Source organism: Rhodnius prolixus, unplaced genomic scaffold, assembly GCF_049639745.1.
Source record: "Rhodnius prolixus isolate KJV_2025 unplaced genomic scaffold, Rpr scaffold_13, whole genome shotgun sequence".
In the NCBI taxonomy this organism is placed as follows: Eukaryota; Metazoa; Arthropoda; class Insecta; order Hemiptera; family Reduviidae; genus Rhodnius; species Rhodnius prolixus.
This window is the reverse complement of record NW_027411583.1, coordinates 4,890,214-4,915,728: the sequence shown is the minus strand read 5'-3', so window position 1 is coordinate 4,915,728 and position 25,515 is coordinate 4,890,214. Positions and strand designations below refer to the sequence as shown.

Sequence of the window (25,515 nt, the reverse complement as noted above, 5' to 3'; positions counted from 1 at the left end):
TTTTTTTTTAGTTAATAACCCTAATGGTTGCAGAAAAAATATAATATTTAACTCGAGTGTAAAGTATTTTCCTCACACTCGGCAATTTGCCCTTGCACTCGCCTCGCTTCGCTTGCTCGTGCGTGCAAACCCTGCCTCGTGTGAGGAAAAGTACTACTTTCCACACTTGTTAAATAAATAACTATTTCCGTGTTAAGACAGTTTTTCAATTGACTTCATTGCAGAATTAACAGAAACAATAGGTCATCCAATTTGTTGAATTGAATCATTTGGTTGTTTTAAAACTTGAATCTCATAATGTTGAATCTGGTCAATTGAATCAGTAAAGTGATTTTTTTTAAAAAAGGGAATTAAATTGGAGCTTTTAATTTAATGTAAAATGATACTTTTATAAAATAAAGTTGTTTCAAAGAAACAAAAAAGAAAAAGAACCAGCTGAGAGCTTGGAAAATTAGGTGAAGCAACAGGTGTGCAGGTTTTGGTTCAGTTCTCCTGCAATGGATTTCCCCCAACAATCTATCAGCTGACGCTTTTCTTTCACAAATAGATCTTGTAATTGGTTTTTCACGGATTTATTTTTATTATTTTTGGGGGGGGGGCATTTTCTTTTTAAAATGTACTATAAATACGTTATTACCCGAATATATTCGGGTAATATAGATAATTTATTTTATTAATACTCGTAAAAGGAATAGGCCGGAAACCCCTTAGAACGGTGGGGGAATAGGAGACTGGTGGACGCGGAGGCCGTGAGAGGGGAGAGACGGGGACAGAGTATTGAAAGACTTCATGTGAGACGGACGTCCATTATACGGTCAATACCGGATTTTTTAAGGAACTTTTTCTTAAGGACAAAATAGGCAAACAGAGGTACCCTGCCAGCGTACCTGTCTGGAGGAGTTTTCTCAGGCAGACCACCTCGGAGGGATTTAGGGAAACGCCTACCACCTACGTGGACGACCGGAAGTGAGGCTTCTTTAGAAAACTGCGAAAACAAAGCTGTAAGATCATTTTGTAATATTGGCCAATAGTTAATTATTAATTTAATAAACTGTATTTGTCATTTTTTTTTTTTGTATTTGGGTTTTTTCACTTTATTATAAATACATATTGCGTTTTGCGTTTGATATTAACTTTTATTGTTCTATTTTTTTCTTGTTTCTGTTCATTGTTTTATTATTTTATCCTTTTTTTTTGTGGTTCGCTGTTACCACTTTATTAACAGCGTGGCGCTCAACGGTTACCGGTTTTTGAATTAATTTCTTCCCTGATACTTCTGCTTCCTCTTCGATTCCTTTTTTTTTGGTCATTTAAGCCGCCCACCCCCTTCTCCACTGAGCGATGTCAGGCTTTAATCATTGCCACCAAGTTTTGGGGTAATAACGTTTACTGGTTACTCTACACCATAGATAATGTACTTAGTTATAATATACAGGTATATTGTGACACACAATTCCTCCTGTTTTTACACGAAATCTGTTAAACATTTCCAATTATAGTTGGCTAGACTGTGTACCATTCTCCTCCAGAATTTATTTGGTTAGCACTTGCCAGGAGTCTTGGTTAGGGTTCACCCTGTAGAGGTCACCAAAATAGTGCTGGTTTCGTTTCGGTGCTGGTATGTTGAACTCTAAATCTCTTTGAGCGTGATTGATTTTTTATTTTTTAGTGACCCGTTTTTAAAAGAACCAGACGTTGTAAAACTGTTAGCGTCGAACCCCCCCCCAAAAGGCACGTTTTTTTGGAGTGTACCACCACCATTAGAATTAGTTTTTTATTTTTATGAATTACTAGCTGTACCCGTTCACACGTTGCTGTGTTTGAACAAAAAGGCAGTTTTGATACCTCAAACATAATTTATTAATGACCAAATGTATACAATACATCGAAATGAAAATTAACAATAAAATTACCCCTACTTCAGAGTACAGTAGTGTCCTTGCAAAGGTATCATTTCTACATAATGTGAAAAATTCAGTTAATGTTGTTGGCGGTGGTGACATTGCTCTTGCACGTACATTTTCTGATGTAAAATACACACGCTGTCCATTTTCAAGATGTACAGCTAAATGAACAACCGTTGAATATCGTTGCATGAATGGAAAATGATATACAGGTAATACGCCATACAGCCTCATTGCTACTTATGAAGCGTCCCAGTTGATATTGGGTGACTTCATCGTTAGATGCAGTTGTATTTTCCATTCCAAACACTGCCATATCGCTTCCTTTGTTCACATATTTGCAAATATATTTTCTAGCTTTCACTAAATTGCAGTACCCAATATTTATGTGTGCGTTATACGTTTTTAGTAGTAATGGAGAATATGGTACTACCCAACGATTATCAACATCAATAGTATTGTTGAGTTCTTTTAGTTTAATGGATTTTCCACCATCTTCGGTATAATTTATTCTCGTATTAATAATTGCAAAAAACTGTTTTTCATAGTTTTCATGGTTACACTTTCAACAAATATTACTAATTAAATGTTATTTTGATATTTTTGGGATATTTGTTCGGGTGCGCCTAGAGCCCCAACTCTGATTTAAAAAAAAAAAATCCAAAAACCTTCCCGGGGATATACGAGGGTCGTTTGAAAAGTCCGTGCAAAGTCAGAGAGATAGCACTACTGGCGCATATCGAGGTTATGTTTAGTTAGTAGCATCTCTTGGAAGAACACACACCAAGTTTCAGCCAGATTGGTCTATTTCTTTGTGTTTGGCATTCGTTTGAATCGAGGAAGTCGAGTGATTTTCAAAAAATAGACGAAAAAGAATTTCGTGTGTTGATTAAACACTACTTTATGAAAGGCAAAACGCCTCAGGAGACTAAAGAGAAGCTTGATAAACATTATGGTGACTCTGCACCTTCGATTAGAACAGTTTATAAGTGGTTTTAAAATTTTCGGAGTGGCCATATGGGCACAAGTGACGCTGAACGTTCTGGACGCCCTGTTGAGGTTACTACTCCAGAAATCATTGATAAAATCCATTATATGGTGATGGATGACAGAAGAGTGAAGGTGCGTGAGATTGCTAGTGCTGTGGGCATCTCGAATGAACGGGTACATAATATTTTGCATCAACATTTGGACATGACAAAGCTATCCGCAAGATGGGTGCCGCGATTGCTCACGCTTGACCAAAAACGAAATCGTGTGAAGTGTTGCAAGGACGGTTTGCAGCTGTTCCAGAAGAATCCGCAGAACTTTAAGCGTCGTTTCGTCACTGTGGATGAAACATGGATACATCCTGAGACCAAAGAACAATCTAAACAATGGGTTACCAAGGGGGAATCTGCGCCAAAAAAGGCGAAGACCGTTCCTTCGGCCGGAAAGATTATGGCGACTGTCTTTTGGGATTCGCAAGGAATAATCCTCATCAACTATCTGGAAAAGGGTAAAACTATTACAGGTACATATTATTCATCGTTATTGGACCGTTTGAAAACCGAGCTGCAAGAAAAACGCCCACGATTGGCCCACAAAAAAGTCCTTTTCCATCACGACAACGCACCAGCTCACACCTCAGCAGTTGTGGTCGCAAAATTAATGGAAATAGGGTTCCAACTCGTTTCACATACCCCCTATTCTCCAGACTTGGCTCCCTCGGACTACTATTTGTTCCCCAATATGAAGAAATGGCTGGCGGGAAAAATATTTTATTCAAACGAGGAGGTGATTGCAGAAACGAATGGCTATTTTTCAGACTTGGACAAATCCTATTATTCGGAAGGGATCAACAAACTAGAGCAGCGTTGGACGAAGTGTATAAGCCTAAAAGGAGACTACGTTGGAAAATAAAAAAGGTTTACCCCAAAAAATTAAGTAGTTTTTATTTTTGCACGGACTTTTCAAACGACCCTCGTACCTAATAATTTCCCAAACTCTCACGGCGATTGGATGTATGGTTTTTGAATCTATCGAGTACAAACAAACAAACACACATTCATTTTTATATATATAGATTATTATTTTTTGCAAATGCGTTTTAGGTAAATCGTTTTTCAAGAGTCACCAATAAACCAATAGCAATAGTTGAGAGTATTAAAAAAAATCGATATTATCGATTCATTAATGGAAATTGACCGGAAACGATTATATCGCTGTTCAAAAAAAAATATTCTATTTTTGAGATTTTTTTTGTTGCTTTCTCGAATACATTTTTTTGAGGGGGTGGAGCATGGAGATAAACAGGAAACTAAACTAAAAAAATTAAATTAAAAGTACTCGATTTATTTTTTATCTATCAGCAACCTTTATCTCAAGTTAAAAGTTATGGTACACTTCATGTATAAAAGGGTTTTTGGTAGCTAAATAAATATTTGTATTAATAATTTAAAGTTAAACAAAAATAAAAGGGCATTTTGAAAAATGCATTTTATAATTATTATTTTAAATCTAGGTCATTTTTTAATAATACTTTTTTTTTTTTCTTCAAATGCTTGAGACTCTTTTCAAAGTATTGGTAACGTTGATTTTATGATCGCCTTTTTGATTTCTTAAAGCCTTTTTAGTATAGGATTTAATTTATAAATCCATGGATTTAGACCAGCTTTCTTATTTGCCGAGTCCATTTTGAAGTCAGTGCTCCACTTTCGTTGCATGCACTAGTGGCCGCGCCGTCGCTTTATTGATTTCTTAATACAATCCACTCTGGCTGCTGTAGTGTCGATGAAGATACATCTCTTTTTTATTATTATTATTATTATTATTATATTATATTATATTATATTATATTATAATCGCGTCAAATTATCTGGATCAAGTTTCCATCAAAATGGTTTATTGAGAATTGATGTGCATGTGTGCATCATTAAGAACAATGGCTAAAACAGGAAATCGAAGGGAGCTATAACTGTAAATTTACTCCCCCTACAGGGAATCTGACATTAACTTAACGATGAACCCCCTCCTGCGACCGGAAATGCCATTTCACTAAATGAAATAGCGGTAAGAGAAAATTGCCTGCGTGTGTTCACCACAAGATTTTGGATTTTCTAATTTTCCTCTGCTGAGGAAGTGTCGTTGAATATATGGCACCATTCTGGAAGGAGGCAGATGGAGGATAAGGTCCAACAAGGTCCTTCTGGTCAGGACCTCGTTGGCCTTATCAAACAAGGAAGGATTAGATGGTTAGGTCACTTGGAGCGAATGGGTTGGAGGAAAGAATAGCCAAGAAACTCTTTCTTGGACATCCAGGAGGGGCTAGGAGGAGAGGGAGGCTCCGGGTGTTGAGCAGGATCTGAGAGATTTGGGCTTGAGAAGATGGAGAAGAGTGGCCTAAGAGAGAGAGAGATGAATGGCACAGCATTATTGAGGTGGCCAAGGTCCTTCATGGACTGTAGTGCCAAGCTAGAAAAAGTAGAAGTGACGTCGGCCTTGAGGTCACTTCATCGTATGATAGAACAGGAAATCCTTCGAAGTCACTTTATAGGTATCCTGTGTGTGTGTTAGCCGCCCTTATGATTGGTCATCGTTGGTTGGTTCTCATTCAGTTCTTTCAGTTGTTTATGGGTTGGTTGTAATCGCATTTATTATTTTCAACGGGCAGTAATTAAAAAAAATAATAATTGAGAAATGGTCCGATTTTTCCATTGGCTATTTTTTTTTTTTTTTTTTTAATTTATTTTGTAATTTACAATCTGTATAAATATATACAATAAGTAAATAGCAGATGAATGAGATGAACTGGTGCAGGAAGAGCAGGAGGAGAGTAGCACTCTATGTGAGATAGGGGAATGTGAAGAGGAGAATTTGAGCAGGAGAGAGGAGAGATTTAGTTCTTCAGACTGTAAGGAAGTCGCGGGGCCACTGGCGATTTAGTGGTCGAGTAGTATTGTTAGGGATGTCAGAGGAGGCGAGAGACTGTACAAGAGGATTAGAGCTAGTCGAGAGAGTAGGGTGGAACTTGCGCTATTTCGTCTTAGCGTGTTGGCCTATGAAGGGAATGTTGAGGTCGGTGTGAAGGGTGAGGTTAGTTACGTAGAAAGGAGCGTCAGCTATCTGTCGGAGGAGTTTTGACTGAAATGTCCTGTACAGTCCGTACGTTTGTTGCTTTGGCTGAACCCCACAGCTCTAGTCCATAAGTCCACATAGGTTTGAGGATAGTGCTGTATAGTAATCGTTTGTGTTCAATGGATAATTTGGAGCGTCGTCCAAGTTGGCTATTTTTAAACTTTTTAATTTTCTGGGATGTGAGGAATTGACCTACAATCCCATTTTTTTTTTTGTAATTATAAAACTAAATAGCAAGTATATTGCTCTACATTATTAATCCTCATTCTTTCTCACTTATGATTGCGAATCATAAATTGAAAAATAAGTTGATTCGTTGAAAAATTGAGCCACTAATAGTGCAGTCGGAAAATAAGGGGCATCCTGCATTGGTCCGGAAATGTCTGCAGGAAGAAAGATACCAAGTTTCCCCATTTTGGCGCCTTCAGCTTCGGCTGCCAGACGATAAAACACTGTCATATTTCCGGTAAATGAGTTGTAAGCTTCTTTTTTCGAGTAATTGTCTCAACTTAGTATTGAAAATAATTCCTTAAAATATTGGTTATATAATAATAAATTACTAGTTACGTAATTCTCATTGTACTAATTACAGTAAATTTCTCAGATTTAAGTAGATTAGTTCTACAGACTCCCTAATTGTATCCTTGAAAATAATTAATTAAAACCTTTTTCTTCTCCTTTAAAAAGCTATCTCGACGCCTTACAGGTTATGAGGTTATATTAATAACGCATAACGTACCTGTATTGCGGGTTAAGTCTTCACACTTACCCCCCTTGTGTGACCACGCCATATTAGAGTAAAAAGTTAATCTGTATACATATCTCTTCTCTTACAGTTTTCAGTTCTCTTACAATAAGAGTTACCGTCTAGACTTGATTTATAGCACTGGTAAGAGATTGGTTTCTTTAACATGCAACATTATCATATCTTTTTTGTAAGTTGTTCTAGTTTGTAGCAAATTAATGTTATTTTGGGTGCTAAGTTTTGTTGGTTAATTTTAAAATTACAATTATGTTTCTCCTAATACTGTTATAATTATAATTGCCCCTTTTAATTAATTATTAATTATTTGTTGCATCAAAAATTTCATTTTATTTCATTTTTTTAAAGGTAACTTCAAATCATAAATACCTTATCTCTCTTATAAACTAGACACTTCAATACTTCAGCATTTCTACAATGTGTTTTTAGATGATTTCTATGGTATGATTAGGGAATTTTACTACAGTGATCTATCTTGTTTTCTTATTTAGTAAGCAGAATTCTGTTTAGCAAGATCACCATCCCTGCGGCTATACTGAATATATCCCCTCCTGTTCTAACTCATCTAATACGCTTACGTCAGTAAAAACAAGTAGTTCGTGTCCTATAGTTTTAGCATTCACCCAGCGAAACTCTTGCTAACTCATCTCTTAAACCAACGGAAGAAAAGAGAGTATTGCTGAAGAAGTTAGAAGATGAATGAAAAATTTAAAAATTCTTCCGAAACTATTAATTAAAAAATTAATCAGTGGTTTTTCTTGGGGATGTTGAAGTGTGGGTCCAAAACATTTTTTTGGTAGATGTATTTCTGTTTTTTGATTTTTAAATCCTAGACGTTTCGGCAATTTTATTGGAATTATAATATTATAAATCTGTCTAGAATTATAATAAGGTCAACTACATCACAATAACTGTTATCAACGACTGTTTGCTCGAACTCGTTGGCCGGAACTCAAGCAAATACTGCCCATTATTTCCTCGTCCATTGCGACGTAATTTCGTCTTCATTTCTTTTAGGTTGCCAAAGTTCTAGCGATTCTAAAACTATCGAACAGTGGCTGTTCACTATTCTTTTCTGTTATAGTGTCACAAAACAAAGGCTCTAAGGTTAATCGATTGAAACCTGAGAAGAGAAAAAAAAAAAGGTCTAATTAGCCGATTTGAGGTCCTAGAAGAGGTGAAACCACACACTAAGCCTAAGCAATTTCTCAGGCATTGTCTAGGCATCATTAAATACTGCCAGATTTATAATCTAATCCATTACAGTGGGTGCTGATTGACGGTAGTGGTCTCTCGACTACTTCGCGAAGTCTTAAATCGCTTGTTCTCGTCGTACCTCTGTTACTCTATTACTTTTTAGTTGATTGTCCAAAGGAGCAAGTTCTTATTCAAACTGGAAACTTCCTTCATTCAGGAGTGGAGGTTGACTGTTTTATTTAATCGCGATGGTGCCAAATTTTTTTTTTCCACTTCGAATTTACAACAGGAAACGCCTTATTCCACTATCTTGACTATAATGTTTCCGTTAATATTCATTCTCTTCGGAGCTTCTTCCTGGCGGATGTGCCCAGTTTAAAAGTTGAATACAGGTTTATAGTGAGCATAAAACAATAAACTTGAAGCAGAACTTCTTTTTTTTTTACAAATAGAAATAAAACAAAACGTTTTACATTTACATATTTTTAGTTTTCATTTTTTACAAAAACTAAAACTCTATTTAAGGAAAAAATAATGTTTTCATGATTGTCTTGTCGGCATGTTTATGTTGATACTTTGGTGTGAATGTTGCAGTTTCTTATTTGCGCTTTCTGGTGTATTTATCACAATACCTTCCTCAGATATTCTAGTTGATACGTAAATTTTTACTATTTTACATCTATTCCACCAACGATACCACGGTGTTATGTGCTCTTTAACGAATAAATACAATGCATATGAATAACCGATAAGTGTTGTAGTTAAAACTAATATTAATACAGATTTTACATAAACAGTTCCTAAACCAAGCGTTGGTCTTTCTTTTGAAAAATGCTTCAAACCATAGATGGATATTGAGCACAGTACCATGGTTAGTGTGGTCAAGATGCACATGGCTATTAGATCCGTTTTCAAGAGGATACGATGTGCTGGATGTCTTACCCAGATCCTACAAAAAAAACAAATAAAAAAGATAGAATAAAAATTTAATGAATGAAAAACTTGAATCTATCAGAATAAACTAAGGGTCTAACCCAGGAACCCACAGCATGGAAGGAAGTATGAAAAAAGACGTAACAAAAGAAATAGGGGGCGTAATAAGGGAATATAGAAGCAAACAGGAACTAGAGAATACAGGTATACAGAAAATACACTTGCTAATCGAGCGCCCTCAGTTTAGAAGATGAAACCTTAAGATAAAATACCTAGCCTGCGAGAAGTACCCAGAAGGAGAATAAGAAGATAGAGACATATCTGTGACTAAGAAATGTGATTTTAAGTGGTAGAAAATGGTTCTGGATCGTCAAGAATGGAAAAAGAAGGTCTATGTAGGCGAATAACTCACTGCTTTCTGAATAATGAACATGAATCGCAAAAGGAAATTTTGTAGCTAAGGATGAAGTAGATGGAAATGGGTTATGTTATATTTAAATGGGTTCTGGGATATCTCTAAATTAATTTCTAACAACTGTCAACATCCGATTGGGTTGCCTTAGATAGTGACCGACGTAAGTATTTGAATTGGCTATCTATTTATTTAATTTATTAAAAAGGAAGCCACAAATAAGCCCATTTTGGCTTCAGTGCCTGCATAATCAAGTATCTGATCCATAAAGCATAAAATTTAATCTAATCTGTAGAAAATCATCGGAATATTTCATAAAATCTATTATTGATTATAATCAAAATAAGGAAAAATCTTAACTCACATTTTATTAAATATATAAAATAAGATACATTTAATGATACACACAAAAATAATAATAGAAAAATACATAAAGTATCAAAAATATATGGTAAACAAAATTTCTCACTTATCTATACAGTGCATTTTCACTTCAATAATATATAAACAGAAAACTTTTTTGCAGTTTTCCCGAATACAAAAAATAAATAAATAAATAATAATATAAATCAAAATTGAGTTTCCCTTTTTCCGTTCTTTTTGATTAAAAAACAACTGATCATGAGCAGAAACTGTTTTACGCTTCGCGTACTGGCGAGGTAATAGTCACGGATTGGTGCAGAGGCAGCGATTGTTGTAGTTTCCGATTGGAGGTTTCTGGATTTTGTTTCAACAGTTCATCTTGCGATATCCTGGATGTGGACACAACAATCTTTATAATCATACATCTGGTCCACCATCGGTACCATGGTATTATATGATCTTTAGCCATTAGATATAATGAGGTTAAATAGCCAATGATTATGATGGCTAAAAACATTATTAATACACCTTTCGTATAAACGGATGGTACACCAATTTTCTGTCCTTCTTCAACAAAATATTTCAAACCAAATATGGATACTGAACACAATCCCATGGTAACCGTTGTCAGAATGCAGGCCACTATTAGATCTGATTTCATAAGCATACGATGGGCTGGATGACGTACCCAGATCCTATAAAACACAAGAGAATAATAAGTAAGGTTAGATAAATGAACAAAACGGAAGTTATTTCTTTTTCTTGGTCGTCGTACATAGGTGGTGGGGTGAGAGGGGGAAACCCCTTTAAAATCAACTCATTAAATTGACATTTCCGGTCCAAAAAATTGTTGCACCCCATTCGAAATATCAAATTAAGAACCCTTCCGCAATTTTTCGTATTGTAAGTTATGGCTGCTCACACTAACGCCATACAAAACACTCATTTTGTAAACACCATTTTTCGGATGTAATTTTGCCAAAAACAGATATTTCCCGTAAAAATTGAAAATTTAAAAATCTACACGATCTTAATATAGTTTTTTTTATTAGTAAAAAAATAAATAAATAAATAAATAAAAGTCATATTGTGAAATATTACACAAAGTGACTCAGTATTAACTCAGTAAATATGTGTCTTTATCTGTTACGTTATATTTTTTCACTGAATTTTAAATTTGTGTGCAATAAATATAGATATAAAAAAAAAAATGAAGTAAAATTCATTTGAAGTGTGCCCAGATGATACGCGTAGTATTTTAAAAGAGATCATGAGATAGGTGCTGTTATAATATTACACTGTTATCAGTTAGTAAGGTTAGTCTGTTTGTTTTGTTTTATTGGAGTCCATTGATAAAACGTTTTGCTATTAATTTACATTGATGTCAGTTATTTTTTTAATATATCTTTTTTTGTATTTATCTTTACTTAATTTTACTTTCAACTTAAATATAAACTAAACATAGTCTTATAATGAATATGAATGAGGTTAAAATTTCATAAATAATTTCCATCAAGCTGAAAAAACAACTTCAGCTGCCCTAAAACGAAGTTATCTTTTGATGTTTTGACGGATTATTTAAAAAAAAAAAGAGCAAACCATCTGGCCCCAAATATTACTATTACTGGTAACGTTTAGAACGATTCTTGTAAAATATTATTCTATTTATTTAAATTTATGTAAAATATATATTCTGTGAAAAGCTTTAACCTTCGAGAAATAATTTGTAAGTAAAAGAAGGTTTAATTATGGTGAATTGTGCAATAGTGGAGATTAGCAGTGCAGCTGTATATTGTTATGTCTTGTAATCTAACAGGTGAAATATAGTCTAATAATCTACATATTTCTAAATTTTGGTCTTGATATATCTTTTATTTTGTTTTTAATTTCGGGTAGTGTAAGTGTCCTGTTTCGTTAATTGAGAATGAGGATAATTGAAAGTGATAAATAGATGTGGATCTAGGATAGGATCTCCCGCTACTGTTCAAGAAGAAGAATTAGTGTTGGCCAAGCTTAGGGGTGGAGTTTTTATTGGGCAGAATGATAATTATAAAGGGTTGGGCACAAAAGTACTGTTGAGTTCATATCTTGAGTTTGATAAATTGAGCTGATATCTTGGGTAACAAATTTAGAGCATTTTTGTGGGCAAATGTTTGATAATTGGGTTAGCCTGATAATCAAATTGTTGAATACTCATAATTACGGTAAAATTTAACTAAATTCTTAACATTTATAAGGCTCACTGCAGATTTTAGTGTTGAAAAATCAAAAATAAATAAACTTTTCCCAAAATACTTTAACTAATGACACTTTTTTTTCCGTTTCAGGTGAGTATTTTAAACAAGAATCTTTTTCAATTTCCAAAAGTAGTTATGGTAAGTGTCCTTTTTTTTTTTTTTAATTATTTTGATAGTCAAATCATTTTTTGCTGTTTTGAGAACTTGTTTATATTTTTCTTCCGGCTTAAGACAAGTTCCCCTGTGTAAAACCGGAAATAGTGTACCTATAGAGTAATCTCATAGTGGCGGCTATTTCTAAACTAATCATTTCCTGGTTCTTCGGGGGTCTCCCTCTCTTAAAGATCAGGAGGAAGGGCTACTACACTTTGTTAGCTTCAAAATATGGCCGAACCGTCTCGGTTTTTTATCGAGTTATACCCATCAGTTTTTTCACATTTCCAAAATGACTGGATACGGCTTTAGTATATAGTATTATCAATTCACTCCAGTAATTCTAGATTGGCACAACTTATAGAGATTGGTAGACCTGTTATCTTAAGAGTTTTATACAGCTCTTCTCTACTCCTCCGCAAAAAAATATATTCGCATAAATTAACCTTCAAGTTAACCATCATTATAATTAGTATCATTTCCATGAATTCGCAAGATCCGTAAACATTGCGTGCAATTGATTGAAGTTACAATTTGAAATATTTTGAAATCTCGGGTACTTTAAATATTAAAGTAAATTATAAATTATAGTAAATATTGTTTATATACATCGCTGTAATAATAATTTGCTAAAATAGGTTATTTGAAAAACTGGTAATTGATCAATTAATGGTAATTCTATTTAATTGTACTTCAACTTATTAAGTAAGTACTGCGATTGTAAAGTATATTTTCATTTTTAATTTGATTTTATTTCTTAAACTTCCTGAGTAAAGGGATAAAATGAAGGATTTTCGGAGAACTCATCTTCGTGGGTTGGATTTTAGAAAAAAAAAAAAAAATGCGGATCCGGAAGTACTTTAGATTTATCCCAAAATTGCCCCAAAAAGTTGACTTTTTTTTAAGGCATTACTATGGACTACAAAAATTACGGTCTACCTTTTTGCAGTGTGTCTTACAAAGAGCGATTCTACCATCTGTGGTTAATTCTATAGTTTTTTTAACTAAACATTTTAGGTAATAAATTATGTAAATTGGTCAATAAACACTTTTTGAACAATTAGTAAACTTTAAAAGAATGCCATTTTTGTGGGGTGTGCCCAAATAAGATAATACTATATATATTGTTTTATTGAACAACAAATTTCGACAATATTCTTGAAGTATTTATTATTGTTATTTAAAATACTTAAAGATAACTTATTCAAAATTAAATTGATTTAGTAAACATAACAGCATCACGCCACTGTTTAAAAGGAAAAACATTTTGTAATAAAACAGTAAAGTAACAAAAAATATTTTTTAAAAAAAGGAAAATATAGGTTAGAAATGTTATAACTTTGGTGGCGATTTATCCAGGAATTTTTTGACGCTAGGGATGGTCGTAAATGGGAAAGCGAATGAAAAGCTAGATAGCTTTTTGAAAGCTCTTTTAAGTCCTGCAATTTAAAGCGCTCACCGTATAATCTTGCGACTATATACGAGGGTCGTTTGAAAAGTCCGTGCAAAGTCAGAGAGATAGCACCACTGGCGCGTATCGAGATTATGTTTAGTTAGTAGCATCTCTTGGAAGAACACACACCAAGTTTCAGCCAGATCGGTCCATTTCTTTGTGTTTGGCATTCGTTTGAATCGAGGAAGTCGAGTGATTTTCAAAAATGGACGAAAAAGAATTTCGTGTGTTAATTAAACACTACTTTATGAAAGGCAAAACGCCTCAGGAGACTAAAAGAGAAGCTTGATAAACATTATGGTGACTCTGCACCTTCGATTAGAACAGTTTATAAGTGGTTTCAAAATTTTCGGAGTGGCCATATGGGCACAAGTGACGCTGAACGTTCTGAACGCCCTGTTGAGGTTACTACTCCAGAAATCATTGATAAAATCCATGATATGGTGATGGATGACAGAAGAGTGAAGGTGCGTGAGATTGCTAGTGCTGTGGGCATCTCGAATGAACGGGTACATAATATTTTGCATCAACATTTGGACATGACAAAGCTATCCGCAAGATGGGTGGTGCCGCGATTGCTCACGCTTGACCAAAAACGAAATCGTGTGAAGTGTTGCAAGGACGGTTTGCAGCTGTTCCAGAAGAATCCGCAGGACTTTAAGCGTCGTTTCGTCACTGTAGATGAAACATGGATACATCACTACACTCCTGAGACCAAAGAACAATCTAAACAATGGGTTACCAAGGGGGAATCGGCGCCAAAAAAAGCGAAGACCGTTCCTTCGGCCGGAAAGATTATGGCGACTGTCTTTTGGGATTCGCAAGGAATAATCCTCATCGACTATCTGGAAAAGGGTAAAACTATTACAGGTGCATATTATTCATCGTTATTGGACCGTTTGAAAACCGAGCTGCAAGAAAAACGCCCACGATTGGCCCACAAAAAAGTCCTTTTCCATCACGACAACGCACCAGCTCACACCTCAGCAGTTGTGGTCGCAAAATTAATGGAAATAGGGTTCCAACTCGTTTCACATCCCCCCTATTCTCCAGACTTGGCTCCCTCGGACTACTATTTGTTCTCCAATATGAAGAAATGGCTGGCGGGAAAAAGATTTTATTCAAACGAGGAGGTGATTGCAGAAACGAATGGCTATTTTTCAGACTTGGACAAATCCTATTATTCGGAAGGTATCAACAAACTAGAGCAGCGTTGGACGAAGTGTATAAGCCTAAAAGGAGACTATGTTGAAAAATAAAAACGGTTTACCCCCAAAAATTAAGTAGTTTTTATTTTTGCACGGACTTTTCAAACGACCCTCGTAGCCTATTGATTCGGTATTACCCACTCATATTGTAGGCAATAATAAAGTTTTGAAAATGTGGTTAGGTTCCGCCATGTTGGATAATAACTTTGATTTTATTCGTCGATGGATGTTTATTTGTATCTAATGGCTGGTTTCGGTTTTCCATTCATCAAATTACATTTGATGTAAATAAAAGTCCAAAATACTTAGTACAAGTACTAAAAATTTTAATAATTTTATTCCATTATATTTACATAATTACGTACGATACATTTGGGATAACAGAGATTAGCACCAAGTAACCTCCCTTAAATCAGGCAGCAAGTGTAGAGCTGTGTGTAACTTACCTCATTCAGTCATACGTACATCTCTACAACCAATCAGATTAATCTATTTCTAATGATGAAGGAAATTCTGCAGCCAGTCAGGGATATTAAAACTTATCGATCTTTATTTGGTAGGTAAAGTATTACTAACGTGTTTTTCGATTGGGTTTTTGATTGGGTGTTTGAGGTTCCATTTATACCTCAAAGAGTAAAATAGTGTAAAGTCAAACTTGGTTTCTCTCTCTGTAAGTAAGAGCGTGTCCAGTTCAGCCACCAAAAACTAAAAAAGTCGTAGTCAGTTCAAAATTGATATTTTTTCTTGTCAAAATCGATCTAAAAGCAAGTGCTAACTTTATTCGAGTCGATTTTTTTCACTGTTTGACCAGGAACGTGAGACTCCGCAGAAGAGGAAGGGAGAAATAAATCTACGCGCACATAGAGACTCGAGCCCGGATATCCGATGGTGGTTATCGTTTTGTCATTATTTTTTTTTTTTTGGATGATAAAATCGCTATTGAATTAATTTATTTTCAACATTTTCCTTAATTAAGTATTCAATAGCAACACTTAGTTATAATTTGAAGGTTGGTACTTCTGTTATTCTCCATCTCACTCTCTCTTACCCACCCACCCTTCATCCATCTTACAATATATTATGTATGAGCTTGGTTACGTGGGTGCAACAGTACACCTGCACAGACTGCACACTTGAATACCATTGCAAAACACTAACAATAATTTTGAGCTTTAAATAGCTCTGCTGATGACGTAGGTACATTGCATGTATACTGCATGGATGAACTCGAATACGCTTAAGTGATTTATTGTTAAGTATTAAATTGTATCCGTGATGTTCCATGTATATATACGATATACGTATAACATGTAGTTAACAAAGGCCCACTTCCTTCCTGAGTAATAAGTTTCAACAATTTCCTTTTTGAATGGTATTTTCTGTTCAAAAAAAAATTCATTTTGAAGTAATAATAAATTTGATATGAATTTAAAATTGATTAAAGAGGTTGAATGGCGATTTGGACAAGACTTTTTGGAATATGTTTTAAGAATTTTGTATAAGGCGGGGGTAAAAACGGAACTTTTCTTATTGTGTATTAATGTCAGATGTACGAGGGTCGTTTGAAAAGTCCGTGCAAAAATAAAAACTACTTAATTTTTTGGGGTAAACCTTTTTTATTTTTCAACATAGTCTCCTTTTAGGCTTATACACTTCGTCCAACGCTGCTCTAGTTTGTGATCCCTTCCGAATAATAGGATTTGTCCAAGTCTGAAAAATAGCCATTCGTTTCTGCAATCACCTCCTCGTTTGAATAAAATCTTTTTCCCGCCAGCCATTTCTTCATATTGGGGAACAAATAGTAGTCCGAGGGAGCCAAGTCTGGAGAATAGGGGGGATGTGAAACGAGTTGGAACCCTATTTCCATTAATTTTGCACCACAACTGCTGAGGTGTGAGCTGTTGCGTTGTCGTGATTGAAAAGGACTTTTTTGTGGGGCCAATCGTGGGCGTTTTTCTTGCAGCTCGGTTTTCAAACGGTCCAATAACAATGAATAATATACACCTGTAATAGTTTTACCCTTTTCCAGATAGTCGATGAGGATTATTCCTTGCGAATCCCAAAAGACAGTCGCCATAATCTTTCCGGCCGAAGGAACGGTCTTCGCCTTTTTTGGCGCAGATTCCCCCTTGGTCTCTGGAGTGTAGTGTTGTATCCATGTTTCATCCACAGTGACGAAACGACGCTTAAAGTCCTGCGGATTCTTCTGGAACAGCTGCAAACCGTCCTTGCAACACTTCACACGATTTCGTTTTTGGTCAAGCGTGAGCAATCGCGGCACCCATCTTGCGGATAGCTTTGTCATGTCCAAATGTTGATGCAAAATATTATGTACCCGTTCATTCGAGATGCCCACAGCACTAGCAATCTCACGCACCTTCACTCTTCTGTCATCCATCACCATATCATGGATTTTATCAATGATTTCTGGAGTAGTAACCTCAACAGGGCGTCCAGAACGTTCAGCGTCAGTTGTGCCCCATATTGCCACTCCGAAAATTTTGAAACCACTTATAAACTGTTCTAATCGAAGGTGCAGAGTCACCATAATGTTTATCAAGCTTCTCTTTAGTCTCCTGAGGCGTTTTGCCTTTCATAAAGTAGTGTTTAATCAACACACGAAATTCTTTTTGGTCCATTTTTTGAAAATCACTCGACTTCCTCGATTCAAACGAATGCCAAACACAAAGAAATAGACCGATCTGGCTGAAACTTGGTGTGTGTTCTTCCAAGAGATGCTACTAACTAAACATAACCTCGATACGCGCCAGTAATGCTACCTCTCTGACTTTGCACGGACTTTTCAAACGACCCTCGTAATTTATTCGTGTTGTTAGGCTGGGATTTACATAAATACAAAATTATCTGTAAGAAAATTATTAATTATTTTTCGAAATCGAAAAGTATGAGTTTAAGATGAGATTTTCTTGATTATTTATTATGTAACTGTAGCGTAAATAAATATTCCGGAAGTTGTTATACACATAACTACTCTGCTTTTTTTTTATTTGACAATTGTCCACCATTGATCTTATGCATTGTAATGTTTTTATCTCCATTCACTAAGATTGAATGAAATATATTCTCTCCGGTCTCTTCAGATTGTATAATACGAGGTCTGTAAATTAAGTAATGAGACTGATTTTTTAAAAAAAAATTTATTCAAAAAGAATTAGAATTCTATATTGTCGCCTTCAAAATAACTTCCTTCTGAAGCCACACAGCGCTGGAGACGTTTCTTCCACTCCTCATAGCAGTGCTGGAACTCCGATACTGGAATAGCCTTCAGCTGGTCGCTTACAGCCGTTTGAATGTTTTCGTCTGTCCCAAAATGAGTTCCCTTGAAATGATTTTTTTCAACTTCGGGAAGAGAAAAAAAAGTTACAAAGACTCGAAGTCAGGCGAATAAGGAGGCTTGAGGAGCCACAGGAATGTTTTTTACTGGCCCAAAACTCTGGTTTATTGAAATTGCTGTGTGACAAGCGAGCATAATCGTGATGCAACACCCACTTGTTCTTGGATGTTTGGTCTCACACGAATGACCCTTTTTCGAAGTTTTTTTTCAAGAACCTCTCGGTAAAAGTGTTGACCTTGAGGTAGAAACTCTTTGTGGACGATTCCGTGGATATCGAAAAAACAAATCAGCATGCATTTGATCTTCTACTTCGATAATGCTCGCTTGTCACCCAGCAATTTCAATAAACCAGAGTTTTGGGCCAGTAAAAAACATTCCTGTGGCTCCTCACAGCCTCCTTATTCGCCTGACTTCGAGTCCTTGTGACTTTTTTTTCTCTTCCCGAAGTTGAAAAAAATCACCTCAAGGGAACTCATTTTGGGACAGACGAAAACATTCAAACGGCTGTAACCGACCAGCTGAAGGCTATTCCAGTATCGGAGTTCGAGCACTGCTATGAGGAGTGGAAGAAACGTCTCCACAGCGCTGTGTGGCTTCAGAAGAAAGTTATTTTGAAGGTGACAATATAGAATTGTAATTCTTTTTGAATTAAAAAAAATCAGTCTCATTACTTAATTTACAGACCTCGTACATTGATGGGTGGCCATATCAATCCATCTCTTACCTACTCACTCTTATCACCTCAATAATTCATTCCAATTCGATATTCATTGTCAACTTATTCAATTGAATTTAGTTCAATTTCCGCTATTTTCTTATTTTATCTTAAATTATTTGCATCTCTTACTTTCTCTGGTTAGCAAGAAGTATGTACAACGATTGGAAAACAAAAAGACACGCTCAATTATTTTTGAGATAAGATTTCGTGTTAAAATTTTATTTCTTAACGATGACGTATGTCGCTTATTTATTTAGTGCACGTAACTTTTAACTTAGCTTATCAGTTAATACCTGCGAAAAAATATTAATCTCCACATTCTGTAGGTATGTCTCCACTCGAGAAAGACAAGAATGTGCTTATCCTCTCCTTCCACTGAAGCTAATTTGACGTATCCAATTTTGCAGCAAATAAAATTTTTAATCATCAAATGGGGTTCCAGGCTTCTGTTTGCGTAGGTTAATTTTAATTAAATACAATAAAAAAGAAATTTGAAATTAAAATTTATTAATCCTTTCTAGTGTACAAAAACTAGAACTAGATTCACGTTAACTATAATCAACGACTATGACATAATTAATAAATTTAAACGAGACTAGTCACATAGAATATGACGTCATAGTAACTAATTAACTAAATTATATTGGTAAAATTCTGACCTACCTTATAGCTTGGCAAATTGTATAACGTCTTTTACGTTTAGCTTCAAATTGGTATCTACATATTTCACAATGTTGTCTTTCGCACATGTTTAGCCATCGTTCTAAACAGCTTAAATGAACTTTACCAAGCGTTCCTGTAAAGAAAATATGAAAAGAATATTTTAAAATATAATCGCTAAAATTTTTGACAAATAATGATGTCAAAAACGTGATTCTCGTTTTTTGGCGTAATCCAAATTTGAAAATGAAATTCCCATTATTGTGTTCCAACTTATCGTGACCAATAAATTTCAAAAACTTTACTCGCAATCACACATTGTGCATATTGTGTTTATAGGATTTGAAAATGAAGTAGCATCCATATTAACAATGAGATTAAAATATCACATTAACCCATTAACTGCCAAATTTTTCAAATGTATTTTTTTTTTTACTCTATCATGTTCAGTTTGAGTCAAAATTGTCATTCATAAGTGAAATTTATGAAATAATGCATTATATGAAAAAAATAAAAGGTTTTTTAAAAAAGTCCCATTTGGGGATCGTGGCAGATTGTATGTTCAAAACTGAGTACTAGTTGTTACGTCTCATTGAAACATGTATTTATTAGCTCTGTGGATTTAACGGGTTTTCTTATTTGTCAGTAATAGAAAATTTAAAAAAAAAAATAATAGAAAATAGATTTGAAGGATTATCAATGGATTGAAATATTTTTCAATATGACGGAAGCACCATAATTTTCAACTTGAAACGCACCGTTTTGTTTGCCTTCGTATTATTCAGCACGAAAACCGTAACCGGTTGCATATGACCCCTTGCTTGAAGCCAAATCGTATTGGTTTCCCTCTTATAAACTGATTCAAAAAGTGATGACCGTAATATCGCACTATCTGTACATCCTTGATCTGATTTGGTGGGATATAACTGACAGTGTCTGGTTTCATAAAAGAGAACTCTACAGAAAAATTACTGGAATGAAGCTCTAATATCTCCGGGACATCCTTTGGCTGGCAATGAACTAATTCATTTTCGTCAATTTCTTCAACATCAGAAACAATATTTAGTAAGTCCGGAGGCTGTTCAACAATATCTATTGTTGAATCAGTATCAGACTCAAAGTCAAACTGCTCTAAAAAGTGAAGGCCCTTTACTCCTTCTTCTAGTTCACTGAATGTATAAAATTATTTGGTTCCCATTTCTATAAATAAATACTAAAAGTATTCTATAACTCGGAAATTTGTTCACCCTATATGCCACGATCCCCATTTGGGGATCACTGTTCAAACTCCATTTTCTCTAATTCTCCAAAATATTTATGGAAGATAATATTGTTTCCTACAACTAGAACCTTTGAATTAACTGTGCTAAAACGCTTAGTTTAATTATTACAAAAATAATTGATAAAAAACAAACTTGAAAATTAACATGGCTGCTATGAACGACTAATCTGGAAATTTTCACTTTGTTTTCTTATTGACCAAAAACTAGGCAAGAAAATGTAAATGTTTACCATCAATACAGTTCACTGCTTACTGCTCTAAATTAATTTGTTATTTGCCGCCTAAAACAGTTCTACAAATTTTTAAAAAAATATATAAAAAAATATCCCCAATTGGGGATCGTGGCAGTTAATGGGTTAAGATTAAGAAACAAAGAACATTCATATCCTATTTCCTGCGCTTCATTCGTAGAAATAGATAACAACTGGTTGTTGAAAAAGGCACAATTAATAAGAGAAATATAAATAAGAAAATTGACTAAGAAATTTAAAAACAAAAAATTTATGTGGCACTGTAAGAAATTTCTAAAATGGCAGACTCTAAAATCGTCATCAGAAATTGACATCTCCATTTATCACGATTTTTCCTGCGATTCGATTAACCACGGTACTTTTTTTTCCCTCGATAACCTCTCGAAAATTGAGGTATTTCAGTATTTCTTTTTCTAGAATACTCTCTAATAGTAATAGTAATAGTAATAGTAATAGAAGAGAAAATATAGACGAATTCTCAACAAATAAGTTTTCTTCAAACACAAGTTGAGTCATTTTATCTTTTATTGCAGAATATCTATGAATTATTATTATTTTTTTATCTTGATTGTTTTCCTTCATTAGTTTTAGAATCTTTTCAAGAAGTTGTTATTGTTGGGTCTGATTGTCGTTGTATGATAAAAACATGTTAAACTTAACGAGATATTTTTAAAGGTGCAAACGCTATATCTATCTCTTGAATGGAGAGCTTAAAATATCTGGTTGAGTCACGTATTCAACTTGCTCTAAGTAATGTACTAAATAGCCCAATTATTTATTGGAGTTGTTACCAATAAGGTTGCCGCGATGTTGAATGTACGAGGTGTGGCTATTAAATAACGAGACTATTGCTGTAAAACATTTTATTTTAAATTTATACATATTTAGTTATTATCACCTTCAATATACACCCCTCTTCTATCCCTACAACGCTCCATGCGAATTTACCATTGTTCGAAACAGTGCTGGAAGCCTTTTTCTGCATGACGCGTGCCGCTTTTTCTTTCAAAACCATCAACGGACTGAAATCGTGTTCCTTTTAATGCAGATTTGACTTTGGGGAACAGATAAACGTCACAGGTCAGGCGAATAAGGCGGATGGCCTAAAACTGGGATGTTGTACTTGGCTAGAAACTGTTCTTGACAGACAATGCAGTGTGAGCCGGCGCGTTGTCTTGATCGAGAACCCCGTGACTTGTTCTTCCACAAATCGGGTCGGTTTTTTTTTCCTTACTCTTTCACAGAGTTGAGCAAGCACCCACACCGGTAGTAATGTTGATTAATTATAATCGATATTTTCATCCTTTTTGGACGTGGAAGGGCGACCCGGGCGGCCATCATCTCCGACGTCTTCTCGGCCATCTTGGAAACGCTTTGAACCACTCAAAAACTCGCGCACGTGATAAACATTCATCGCCTTAAACTTCTTTTAATAAAAGATAAGTTTCAGTAGCAGTTTTTACCAAGTTTCATGTGAAATTTCACGACAATTCGTTGCTCTACTACATGTGTAGTATCATGTTTTCGACAAAAGATACTAACAGCTCTGACACAAACGACGGTTCCGGTCAGAGACAGATTTCTCTACAAAAACGTGAGACGCTGCAATCAAAAGAGAAGGCTTTACGCTGCACAGCTGTCGGTCGTTAGGATTTGGCGCATACATAGTTCTTCTGTAGCAGCATCAGTCTCGTTATTTAATAGCCACAACTCGTAGTGTAAGAAAAAGATAAGCTCAGTGTGCAAATGAAGCTCTATTGCAAAGAAATAAAATAATAATTGAGGCAAGTAAAAATTGTTAATGAACTCTTTAATTTTAATTAAGCTATCGTTATTTCATATTTCTCGGTAACTTTTGAGATGTAGCAAAATGTAAGTACAGTACCACTCACCATCTATATTTCACAAATTCGTATTGTTATAGATGTAAAATAAAGTAAAATTATAAAATATTTCTTGGTGGAGCTCTTTCCTGGTTGGAAATCGTAAACTTATTTCATTTTCTGTTCTTTGCACTAGTTTTTCTTTCATGCCGGCAGCTAATGGAGACAGTTTTTCCCGACCTACGTTTTATCACCTTCCTCCGTGTACGTCAGTATATAATATGTACGTACTAGGTATAAAAAAGACCTCGGTTTCTCGCTAAACGTTAATTTACCTTTTAAGTGTAATAGATAAGCACTGTGGTGACCTTTAGGGTCATAAGAGTGGAGGGGATGGATTTTTACCTCAATTAACGTGGTAATAATGTATAACCTTTCATTTTGGTGTGTTTCCTTAACGCGTCATCATCTGAGTTCATTGGCATCTGGAGCCTTGTTTTAGTAATACAGCCGGCTACCGGGACAGTGTTCTCTTGTTACAGGCAACACTGTCCATCATCTGTGGGGACAACCGGCTGGATTTGTTAAGATTGATTTGTAAACCTCGGTAGTCCTTCATTACTGGGCTATTTTTTTGTCAAGTTTTATGTATTAATAGATTTTCCTTCTTAAGGGGGCCATTTTCGTGTACTCTGATGGCCGTACCACTTAACTTTAAATTTACAACGATTAAAATGAGCCACATTTTTTGACCCATCAATCATTCAAATAATCCTTTTAAAAAAAATCGACTTTACCTTTACAGTAGCAAGGAGAGATTAGTGCTTCCTTACTCTTGGCCGTTTGACATATCCTGCAGGTACACAGTGAAATATTTGATGCTCCGTCACGATTTGTCTGTACTGTACACATTTCTGTTGTTTCTTCTTCGGTCGTACTGCCATCTTTTGGTATTTTAATTTCACTACGTTCGTCTTCTATATCTTCTCGTGTGCCTTCCGTTTTGTCTTTCAATTTTTTTTTATTCTCAATTATTAATACTAAAATGTATTATCTAAATTAAATTGAATTAAGTATTTCCTAAATTTGTATCATTAATTTTTTTTTAAATAATTAAATCTTTTCTTAGCATATGTTCAAAAATCACATGATGGTTTGATCTTCTGGACGTTGAATTCCAAAATATTGATGATTTCATTGTATTGTGTTTGGAATGTTGTGTAATAATTTCTGTACTAGATGTTGAAGTGGTTTCCTGTAGGATGAAAATTAATGAAAGTGGTTAAATCTCACCTTGACATTCTGCAAAATGACTTTTTAACTGCTCCCAAATAGCTTTTTCCAACTGAGCGATGAGGACAGTGTTATCTGGAACGAGGGAACGCTGTCCGGAGCCTGGCAAAACACTAGAATACACTCCGGACGCCAATTAACCTCAGCTTGACGCGCCTTAAAAATAATTAAAAAAAATGCTTTGAATTACTTCAGACTTTCGTTTTTTTTACTTCTGATATCTAGTCCACTTCAGTCGTAAATTAATTCGTCTTTCTCTCAAGCACCACGTGACTTTACGTATAGCTATAGCGTCCAAAATCTTTTAACGTAATCCAGACATCTCAACGATGTCACTACTGGTACACTTTACATCCCTCTATAGAGTCCGTTCAGTTCTGTTTTTGTTCTGAGGAGTCTCTGGCCGTCAATCTTTTAGAGCAATCAGCTACCTTAAAACTTTATCTGCTCATCAGTTATTATTATTATTATTATTATTATTTTTGGACAGTTATTGTGAAAAACCCAGAGTTTTTTTTTTTTATTTCCAGATTCATTCATCTCTAGAATTTAGGAGTACCAGAATATACTCGTATATTGATGTAAATCTTAATTCAACAATTTACCACCCATTCCAAATTCAGATTAAGATGACCGTGGCAATCTACCTTTATAGCAATAATTTGAATGTAACCTCAACCAAGTATAACCTACGCGATTCGTACATTCATAACACAACAGTGACACCAAAGATTGTACACATATCCAGTGCCAAAGCGTTCGGCGAGAATCTAGGAAAACAATTTTTTCATCCAAGTTAAAGGGTTCAAAATGCAATGAACGAAAAATAGGGGGTCATCAACCAAAGAGTTATTACTCTTCAAACTTCTTAAGAAGAAATTTGAAGGGGGAGAGAGAGAGAGTGATTAGGTCCTTGATCTGTTGATACCAAGATCATTAAAGTAATTGACAAAGTTAACTGCTTTGTATTTTGTCCAAACTAACTTAGTTGATTAACTTTTCAAAAATGTGGAAATAACCTTTTCAGAGAATCTTTCTTCATTGTATGACGTAATATTATAAATATTACGTCATACAATTTTAAATTGTGCGCGTAATACGGTTTTGTACCAAAAGATATATTTTTGAAGAATTGGCGGAGAATGGTTTGATTTTGCTTTATCGTCTTTATATACGTATAAATTATTTATGACGTTCTTCCGTCTACGAGGTATTTATTCAGTGCTTACTGCAGGCTGCTAATCGATACTTCAGGCTACACCATTCTATTTTCTCAACGGATTTTCCTTTTACATTGTATCGTAGGAAAAATAGGAGTTCTCGATTAAAATTTGACCAATTTTTTTTAAATTTTTTCCATTAGAACTCTTTTCCTCCTGCATTGTCTGGTTTTA

The 25,515-nt window shown here is 34.9% G+C and overlaps 2 protein-coding genes across 5 annotated transcripts in view; one reads left to right on the top strand and one right to left on the bottom strand.

The window, feature by feature from the left end:
- Positions 1–25,515, top strand: part of NaPi-III (Na[+]-dependent inorganic phosphate cotransporter type III) — an 87,980-nt gene that overhangs the window by 16,684 nt on the left and 45,781 nt on the right. The gene's annotated exons all lie outside the window — the stretch shown is intronic.
- On the bottom strand, positions 7,094–23,946 carry LOC141447979 (E3 ubiquitin-protein ligase MARCHF3-like). Of its 2 annotated transcripts, none has more exons than XM_074115975.1 (3): positions 23,626–23,946; positions 19,476–19,608; positions 7,094–8,929 (listed from the first exon to the last, which is right to left on the bottom strand). In XM_074115975.1, exons 1-3 carry the CDS (start codon positions 23,738–23,740, stop codon positions 8,521–8,523), a joined length of 657 nt encoding a protein of 218 aa, XP_073972076.1. In that variant the 5' UTR covers positions 23,741–23,946; the 3' UTR covers positions 7,094–8,520. The 2 variants fall into 2 exon arrangements, with proteins under 2 accessions (XP_073972076.1, XP_073972075.1); XM_074115974.1 differs by lacking the exon at positions 7,094–8,929 and adding an exon at positions 9,669–10,383.

Coding starts and splice junctions, on each gene's coding strand:
- LOC141447979 (XM_074115974.1), bottom strand. CDS start 23,740: ATGTGTACAGTACAGACAAATCGTGACGGAGCATCAAATATTTCACTG. Junction 19,609..23,625: donor CTCTCCTTGCTACTGTAAAG/GTAAAGTCGATT, acceptor TTTTCTTTACAG/GAACGCTTGGTAAAGTTCAT. Junction 10,384..19,475: donor ACAATTTGCCAAGCTATAAG/GTAGGTCAGAAT, acceptor TGTGTTTTATAG/GATCTGGGTACGTCATCCAG.